Genomic DNA, 10,132 nt, shown 5'->3' with positions numbered 1-10,132 from the left:
CGGAAATCAAACGAGGTGATCCTCCCATCTGGCGTATATTGCAAGGCACCGCCAGGCAAATGCCTTGACACCGACGGAGCAGAGACTTACTGGAGAATCGCCCCACGAGACAGCTGCCATTTTGACAGATACGATGTCCTTTACGAGGGAATGGCCAACAAACTGACCGCCAAAGGGAACTACACAATACCAACGGTATATACGGTAACAACCAAGGAGACCACATTTGCGCTTACCAAAACAACGGAGCTCAATCTATGTGGATACCACCTGCTACAGACTGAACACCCGAAACTATCAATCCTGGAAACACAGCGAGGCAAAACCTTTAAAACCCGAGCCAGAGTATCTGTCAATAATTTAGACATATTCTCTTACGTAAATTCGAAATTCCTGTATGTGGAGAAACACAGCTAACACAGTTGTACCGAGACATTATGGAACAGAAATGTGCCTTGGAAAAACAGGTACTACAAAACGCCCTCTCCCTGGCGAGCATAGCGCCTGACGAGATGGCTTACAGAATAATGAAGGAGCCAGGATACACCGCAATAATGGCCGGCGAAGCCATGCACCTAATCAAGTGTGTACCTGCAGAGTGTCGTTTACGATCCGTGGAAGGCTGCTACAATGAACTATCAGTCATCTATAAGAACCAATCAATATTCTTACTACCCGGATCTAGAATACTCACCAAAACAGGAACTCCAAAGGATTGCAAGGAACTCCTGCCAACAATGTACAAAATCTATAACACCTGGTACCGGTTAATGCCAAAACCAGTTGAATCAATGGCACCCCCAACGATACAACCGTTAACGAAACCAACGTGGAAGTATGTCAGCCCAACATCCCTCGCCACCAGCGGCATCTACACGAACGAGGACCTTGATCGTTTACGTGACCACATCATGTTTCCCATGGAAAAACCTTCCATGCTAAACACAATCGCACGAGGAACAATGGGTCAGGAGATTCCAGCGGGTAGTTTGTCTCTGATAAATTTATTCGACGAGAAAATGCTGGACCAGATTGCGGAAAGCGCAGGCATGGGAGGGATTTATAACATTTGGACCCGTCTCTGGAAGGGATTTATAACATTTGGATCCGCCAGTGCAGGGATACTTGCAATATTCATGGTCATCCGGCTCGCGAAATTAATAGTGGACACAATCATCCATGATTATGCTCTCCATTCAATTTACGGATGGAGTCTACACTTACTGGGAGCAATATGGACATCAGTAACAAATCTACTCCTGTACATGGGAACTCCAAACAAAAGAAGCGACAGAGGCAACGACGGAAACCAGCGCCCCAACCAAATACCCCCGACAAACAAAGAGTTATCTCCCATAACCCCTTCAACGACCGAAAATCTGCACCCTAAAGCCCCCCCAACACCAGAAGAAATAACCCCACAATCCCGAGTGATTTACACGAGTGAAGTGCGCAGAGACTTTAAGGAACTCAGGAAATTGTTAGATGAATAAGAATAAGATAAAGTATAACATAAGAAAAAGCGTAAAACGTTAAATATATATATATTTACTTGCATGACTTTGTACGTATACATAAAGGAAAATGTCGGTAGGACTATATCTATATTTAATCCATTTATCTTTACCGAAAAGGAATATGCATGTATTGTTGTTACAAGTTCAAGCTGTCCTTTGAATAGCAATAGCATACGATTTTGAGAATTGCTTACCCTTGGGCTCTTAACCCAAAACCATTAAGAAATCCATTAAGAAAAATCATTATCCTAAAACCATTAAAAAGGTTAGTCAAAGAAAACCCTTGCAACCCAAATCCATTAAGAAATCCATTAGGAAAAACCATTAAACCCAAAACCATTAAAAAGGTTAGTCAAAGGAAACCTTTGCAACCCAAATCCATTAAGAAATCCATTAGGAAAAACCATTAACCCGAAACCATTAAAAAGGTCAGTCAAAGAAAACCTTTCTGCTCCAAATCAATCAATTTCTTTTTTTTATCCATTATCTCTTAAGATTAACATTGCAAAAGAATCCAGAAATACCAAGCAGCTTACTTAGCCCTATTGATACCTAGACTAGGCATTAACTATCTATGTGTCCCCCGTCTATACCCGATATACAACCAGTATTCGGGATAGAAGCAACGCAAACCCTTCCCTCCTATTTTTGCGTCAGAACATTTGGAAGATGTCATGTATTAACTAAATTTGCCCTTTGCAAAAATTGCTATCGCGATCTTCTAAGCATCGAATTGCGTGAGTGGTCCGCGATATCTTTGCATATAGTCGAAATAGATTACTACGCACGCGGTAGAATTGCATGTTATAAATGCGACAAAGCATTAAGTTTTGCTAGATCAGGAACTTCGTGCCGTTTGTGTACCGACAAGTTAAACGAATTCGATCAAAACCCTGCGAGTATAAATGGTTTAATTAATAATCCTGAACGAAATCTGGTGCTCCGCACTGAGGAAGTACCCCAGCTGCCTAATCTACACCGTTAACTACACCTCGCCTTGACTCAAATCTCGCAATCGGTCGCGATCTTCACCAATATACTCGCGTATTCTATAAAAATCCGGTAACCCTTAGTCGCGGGTTATCCACGGAGACATTCCGAAATAGCGACATAGACATCCGAGAACGCGAATTCATAGTTATCGCGCCGCGATAGTACAGGGACGTAACACGGGCTTAGCCCGTACACCAAAGTACGTATTCACGGTAACGATGACAGAACAAAATGATTCGAGCCGCGAGCGCGGGTGGCGAATATAACGGTGGATAACCTCACCGGTACCCTTTCTCTCTGCGGGGCCGCACAGGATCGGCAACGTTGACGTCCTCTCGTCCGGGTCCGTCCTTCGATCGCCGGAATCCTTGTTCGCTCACGTCGCAACGCTCTCGAATTGACCTTGTGATCGTCTTCGCAAAACGGTTGCTCTCGTTACGCCCGCCCGCGCCAGTTTGATTCCGGAGGATCGCCGCGATCCAGAATCGATTGGGTCAGTCGGGGCTGCGCAGACGGGGTGCGTATTATCGCGACCAATCACGCGCTGAGGCCAGTGGGCGGCGCGCTCACGGTCGTATCGAGCCCGGTATTTTATACAATAATTAGCTGGTGCTCTTTCCTCGCGGCCATCGCGAGGTCCAGGGCAAACGGCTTAATCGAAAATATTGCTGCAACCCTTGTGGTGGTGTTTTCCTGGGGCCGTGCTAAGCCAGCAGGAGCTATTGCAGTCCCTCTACGGGGATCGAATTCGCACTGGCCTGGGTCCTTGCGCGAGGATTCTCTCGCTGTCCCGTGCGTTGCGCACCCCGTGTGCGGGTCTTGATCCCATCGTAACGTAGCTACTTTGGCCGTTAGATGTTTTGGATTTCCAAATTGCTGGCTTCTTGCTCCTTGACGGTCGTCCTGGATCAATGATAGTATTTTCCATGATGCTTTAGCAACTTCCTGCTCTTTTTTCCGATGCGGCTCTCAACTCAAATAATCATACGACAAAAGAAATAACAAACGGGATTAATATAAAGCTCGAAATCTCAATTAATAACGCCTCTCTGAAGACAACGGTACGATTCTCGCTATTTCTCGACTGGCGCGGCCTCCTAGTCCGCGCTTCGCAATCGAAGAGGAATTCGGTGGACACGCGCGAGATGGCAACGTCACACACTATATCTTACTTGCGTGTTTGTTTTTTTTTGTTTACATTTGCGTGACTGTCAGTATATTTTTGCTAAGAATTTTTTTTATTTACGAGTTTTTAATTAAACGTCAATTTAATTATAATAAACGTATTGATGAATTTTTTAACATTATGGCAGATGTATATCCTCTTACAAATGATTTATAAAATAAATATCATTTAATAAGGTATCAAAAATTGTATATTATACTTTTTCACAATTGCTACTCCACGTAAAGCGAGGTTCAACGCAAACCTATCTGTCTAGTTTTTTGATAGTGGAACCCCCTTGTAGGGAAGGCGGAACATACTGTTTCCAAAGTAAGGTTTCACATGGGTTTATAATTTTCTATATTACGCATTAAAACGTATATGCGTGGAGGCAGTATGTTCTGCCCCCCCCTGTGGGGGGGGGCACCACTATTGCGAAATTAGATCCATAGGTTTGCATTGAACCTCGCTTCGTATGGAAAATGGAAAAATTCAAGGAGCTTCGTTCGGAAATGTAAACAAACACTTTTTCCACGTCTGCTTTAAACAAATACAACGTAAACAAACATTATTTTTATTTATTTTATAACAGAAAAAGCATTAAAATTGTGAATCTTTAAAATTGCATATCTCTGGAACCAGAAAAGAGCGCTACAAAATTCAAAGTGCGTGTTACTTAGGAATATGCTCTCTATAATATATGTAAAAATAAAAACTATCCGTGAGGTGTAAGGTAATATAAATATTTATCATTAACGATTCATAAGCGATTACTATTTGTCGAAGTAGATTTCGTCTGATTTATTATTATATATGTATCTCGTTATATGCGATCGTGAAAATTATTATAAGATATTTAACCCTCGATTTCTATAACAATTAAAAATTAACGATTCATAAGCAGTTGCTATTTATCGAAGCAGATATTAATTTTGTGTGATTTATTGTTATATTAATATACTAATACAGTGCTGGAATTTACTTGCACATTTCGGCTCGATTCCGTGGCTCACGCCTATTTCCCCCCACTCACCGCTCGTGCGTTAGCAACGAGTCGCCAGATACGCGTAACTAAGGAACGCGACGCTTTGTCTCAGGAGCGTCCATATATAAGAATGCCCAAATATAATAATAAGACAATACTTTTCTATAATTAAAAGTTTTTCTTCAATATTTTATATCAATGAATTATAAAGCGAGATACATCCGCATCAGGACCCTGATTTGGATGTGAAACCAGGTCCTTACATAACATACGAAACACATTACGAGTCACAGTAGGTTCCGCCCCCTTACGGGGGGCTTCACTTCTGGAAGATATAACCTAACCCAAATCTAGTTTCTGATTTTAAACTAACATTTGGTTTGATTTAGGTTATATCTTCCGGAAATGGAGCCTAACGCAGAACGCTCTGCGCATTACATATATACGGTTTTTGCTTGTGTGCGTATCCTCCCCACTACGGTTGCGTATTGCTAGCGTGAGCATTCTGGCATCACTGGCCTTCTCACAATTCGAGTATCCTTTAGTTATTGTTTAAAATTTCTGGTCTTCTACCGGATCTTTGTGTTCGAATATTTATCGCGCATGGTTTAAGTTCTGAAATATTAGTCTCGCCTGCTAGATATTCTTTTAGTTTAATATTTATGTCAAGTGCAAAGAGTTCCAGAGCGTAGGCATCTAATATTACGTGAAAGAAAAGAATCGTGGAGTCTACCGGACGTAACAGTTGCATAACGTAATAAAAACAAGAAATTATTTTTTCTTTTTTGTCCACTTTTTTCTCAGAAAGAGAAATTTTATTGTATTGTATTTGTATTGTATCAGTTATTCATCCCCTATGGGGTTAGAAGGCGTTTTTCCGGAACGTACCCAAACCTTTACATTTTCTTACAAATTCCTCTACCATTCCATCCTTTACCCGACCTGGCCCTTTGCGACCTTACATACTTTCCTCCCTCCCCTTCCTCGACCCACCATCACCCTCACTTCCCTTCTCCCAACTTTTCCTTCTCTCCCCCCTATCTTCCCTCTTTCTCCACACTACATTTCTTCTCCTTCTTTCTCCTCGTCCTTCTCTTGTTCCTTCCTTCTCTTTTCTACTCTCATCTGTGTCCTTCTCTTCTCTCTTACTCTTCTCACTTTCCCTTCCTTCGCCCTCCTTTCCTTCCTCACCTTACTCCCTTCTTCTTTCCCTTCCTCCTCTCCATCTCTCTTCTTTCTTCTTCCCTCCTCCCTACCTGCTCGTCCTCTTCTCCCCTTTTCCTCTCTCCTCTTTCTCTCCTCCTAGCCTAATTTTCTTACAAATTCCTCTACCTTTCCACCCTTTACCCGTCCTGGCTCTTTACGAGCTTACATACTTTCTCCCTCCTCTTCCTCGACCCACCATCTCACTTCTACTTCCTCTCTCCCCACCTTTCCTTCTCTCCTCCCTATCTTCTCTCTTTTCTCTCTCCTCTCCTTCCTGTCCCCCTTTCCCTTTCCACTTCCTCACACTTATTCCTCTCTCTTCATTCTCCATCTCTGCTTCCTCTCGTCCCCTATTCATTCTCTACCGTCTATCCAAATCCTTCTGTTACTTACAACCACGCTTCTTCCGCACCCTCTTTCCACCTTCGCTTTTTCTACCATCCTCCATCTCATTCTTCTCTCCTCCATCGTTAAGTCCTCGTCCACGCCTATCTTCCACAATCTCCTTACCTCACTTCTTTTCTCCAATATCTCGTCCTTCTCCTCCTCTTTATCCATTTCCTAACCTAACCTAACCATTAATACCTTTTTCCAAGACTTGCATGTCACCACTTGAATTTTTATTGTCTTTTTACATGCCGAGCATCGATATTCAGCATATTCATCGTCCATGTCGATAATTATCTACCGAAACCGCTAATATCAGCGTAAGCGATCAGTCACCTCTGTTTCACTGTCACACGTCAGCACTTTTGTGTCCACCTTAAATATCTACCTGTCGTGTGAAACTTTGGTGTCCCAGACAGGAAATGCACTTCTCACGCCCACAAATCAGCATATCCCGGTTAGATAACACTCATGGCTAATGCCAGTCTATGCCGCTACGACTTAAATAACTTTCTATCACTCCCCGTAACTATTTAACCGTTTAAAAGTTATTACTTTTGCGGAGCGATGTTTGACACGTCTTATCCACCTGAGAGAGATAGATAGAGGAGAGAAGTAAGAAGGGAGAGAAGTAAGAAGGCTGGGAAAAGGAATTGGGAGGAAAGAAAAACAGATGGAGGACATGAAAAAGTGGTTGAAGGAGCTGGTGGTGGAGGTAAGGGGAATAAGGAGGGAGCTGAAATTATGGAGAGAAGAGAGAGCGAGAGGAAGGAGAAAAAAGGAGGAGGAAACAGCGGTATCGCAGGAACAGGAAGGGAAAGTGAAGAGGAAGAGGAAGAAGGAAGAGAGGAGGCGAGGGATCAGGGTGTTCCATCCAGGATGTGTAAGCAAGCATAGGATTTACGATAAAAATCAAGAATTGATACCGTGTTCTGGCCCATTTGACAGATTTACAATTGAAAGTGAAGCAGACATGAAGAAGGCATCGGCAGTGACCGGGGGCGGCAGGGACAGGCTAAGATCTACAGGATCTACAGGTTCGTTTACGACGCTAAGTAGTGGAAATAGAATATCAGGAGCGAGTGGATCATTGATTATTGACGTAAAAATAGATTAGCTGGTAAAAATTGTAAAAGAAATAAAAGATAAAACAGCATGTAAGAAGGAAATTAAAATGATGGTCAAGGAAATAGTTCGAGAAGAATTGGGAAATGTTAAGCAGGAACTACTAGAAGAGTTGAAAAGAATGATACAGGGAGAAGTAGGTGGATCAACAGGAGGAATACAAAGGAGCTATAGTGAAGCGGTAAAAGAGAAAAAGAAAGAGAATGTTATAATTATCAAACCCAAGATACAATAAGAGAGTGAAGTTACAAAAAAATTGATAAAAGAAAAGATAGATATCAAAAACATGGCGATGGGAATAACGAAGCTAAAAAAAGGAAGCAAGGAGACAATGAGCATGGGTTGTGAAACTGGAGAAGAAATGAAAACATTGAAAGCCACAGTGCAGGACAAACAGGAGAAAATTTCAAAGTTACGGGATCACCGCAGATGAAGCCCAAAATAAAAATTATCAATGTCAGCGAAGAAGAAATGAGATTGGATGATGATGATTTAATAACTATAATCAAGAAGCAGAATAGAATTGATGCACTAAATGATGGAAAAATGCGAATAGTAAAGAAAATAGTTTAAGAAAAAAGAAATGATAATAATCAACTTAGAAGAAAAGAAAAAGAAGAAGGTTCGATAATAATTGAAGTAGATGAAGAAACGCATGAATTGATGTTGAAAAAAGAGAAACTAAATGTAGGATGGAGAAAATGTCCTATATTCAATCACATTAATGTTAAAAAATGCTTTATATGCTGGGGATACTATCATATTGCAAAAAATTGTACGCGAGATGAAACATGCCACAAATGTGCGGGAAATCATAAAGCGATTGAATGTACGGCAACAAAGAAAAAATGTGTAAATTGTATGTTTAAAATTCGAATATACAACCTGAAGATAAATGATGAACACGACGCTCTTAGTTCCGAATGTCAAACATTTAAAAGGGCGTTACAGGAGGAGAAGAGGAGAGCCGGCTGGGAAGATGCGAAATAGCAACTACAGAAGGAAGCGGAAATAATATCGTATACAAACGCGCAAAGTTTGATGGCGCATAAAGATGAGATACAACATCAGATTATGAAGAAAATAAATCCGGCATTCATAGCGTTATCAGAGACAAGATTGACTGCTGAAATTGAAGACAGTAAAGTGAATGTACCAGGTTATAGTATAATTAGATGCGATGCTGAAAATAGAAATACAGGAGGGGTTGTTTTATATATAAGGGATGATGTTAAATATAAAATAGTATTAATAAAAAAATTAGAATCGAATTGTTGGTGTGCTGCGATTGAGGTGAAAGAAAAATTGTATAGAGGAACAATAATGGTAATATATCATTCAACGAGTGCATCGCATGGTGATTATGTGAGATTTCTGGAGGATATAAGAAGAGTTAATAATACGGGGAGAATGTATGGTAATAGGAGACTTTAATATAGATATATTATGTTAGATTCGTTTTATACAAGGAAGTTACAAACGACAATGTTGAGCTTAGCATGAAACAATATGTAAATAAACCGACGAGAATTACGAAAGATAGTAAAACAATTATAGATTTAATTTTTGCTAATAATAAAATAGAAATGCAGGTAATGCATGGACCTAAAATAACGGACCATGCGTGACTAAAAGTTGAACTAAATGCGAATAAATTTGATAATAAATACAGAGAACTTAGTGTTAGGAATTATAAAGAGTTTAATATAGATGAATTTATTAAATTAGTGGAAAATAAATTAGAGAAAAACCAAGATATGAATATCAGTGTGAGAGCGAAGAAATTTGTTGATAGTATAGTAAATGCGTTGAACGCTACAGCACCTAGAAAAAATTTTAGAATTCCGAGAATATGGGAAGGGAAAAAGTGGTTTTCGGATGAAATAAGAGAAGCAGCGGCTAAAAGGGATGAGGCATATAAGAAGGCATTGTATGCTGACACGGAACAAAATTGGTTGCAATTTAAAATTTAAAGAAATACAGTAGTTAAATTAATTAAGACAAAGAAGAAAGAATATTATGAAAATATGATAGATCTTAATAAAGAAAATCCTACATCTATGTGGAAAACATTAAAAGAAATAATTAGAGGCGAACCAGGAGGTAAGAGGGAAGTAGAGAATATAGATTTTGAAATATTAGACAGCACTGAAGGATGCAATATAGCAGATAAATTTAATTTATATTATATACAAAGTATTAATAGTATAGTAAAATATATAAATGGGAGTAAAAGAATTATTTACGTTATTGAAAACGAGGGAATTATGGAAAATTGTGAAATGATTAGTATAGAGCATTTACAGGAAATTGTTATGGGACTACCGAAAAAGAAAGGTACAGAGGAGGGAATAACTAGCGATATATTAAAGGCAGTATTTTGCGTAATAAAAGAGGAATTTGTTGATATAATAAATAATTCTTTGAAGGAAGGTTGCTGTCCAAAAGGTTGGAAAACATCTACAATAATACCGATTCCAAAAATAGAGAAAGCTAGAAAAGCAAGTTAATTTAGGCCTATAAATATGTTACCAATATTTGAAAAAGTGTTAGAATTAGTAGTTAAAAAACAAATTGAAACGTATTAAACGGAAGATAATTGTATTATAACAGAACATCAGTCGGGCTTTAGAAAACAGTATTCGTATGAAACAGCGATTCAAACAGTCATTGATGAATGGAAATTGATAGTTAGTGAGGCAAAAATGGTAGGTGTAATTTTCATGGATCTTAAGCGAGCCTTTGAAACAATAG

At 39.7% G+C, this 10,132-nt stretch overlaps 1 protein-coding gene across 1 annotated transcript; it reads left to right on the top strand.

Annotated features, from left to right (window-relative positions):
• Window positions 1-437: 437 nt before the first annotated feature.
• LOC138941773 (uncharacterized) lies at window positions 438-1,493 on the top strand. The gene has a single exon (XM_070311658.1). The coding sequence runs from the start codon at window positions 438-440 to the stop codon at window positions 1,491-1,493; it is 1,056 nt and encodes a 351-aa protein (XP_070167759.1).
• Window positions 1,494-10,132: the final 8,639 nt, after the last annotated feature.

Source organism: Polyergus mexicanus, unplaced genomic scaffold (genome assembly GCF_030449975.1).
Source record: "Polyergus mexicanus isolate NDT 795.1 unplaced genomic scaffold, iyPolMexi1.0 SCAF_20, whole genome shotgun sequence".
NCBI classification, from domain to species: Eukaryota; Metazoa; Arthropoda; class Insecta; order Hymenoptera; family Formicidae; genus Polyergus; species Polyergus mexicanus.
The sequence above is the reverse complement of the archived record's forward strand: the minus strand, read 5'-3'. Positions and strand labels throughout refer to the sequence as shown.

Coding starts and splice junctions, on each gene's coding strand:
- LOC138941773 (XM_070311658.1), top strand. CDS start 438: ATGGAACAGAAATGTGCCTTGGAAAAACAGGTACTACAAAACGCCCTC.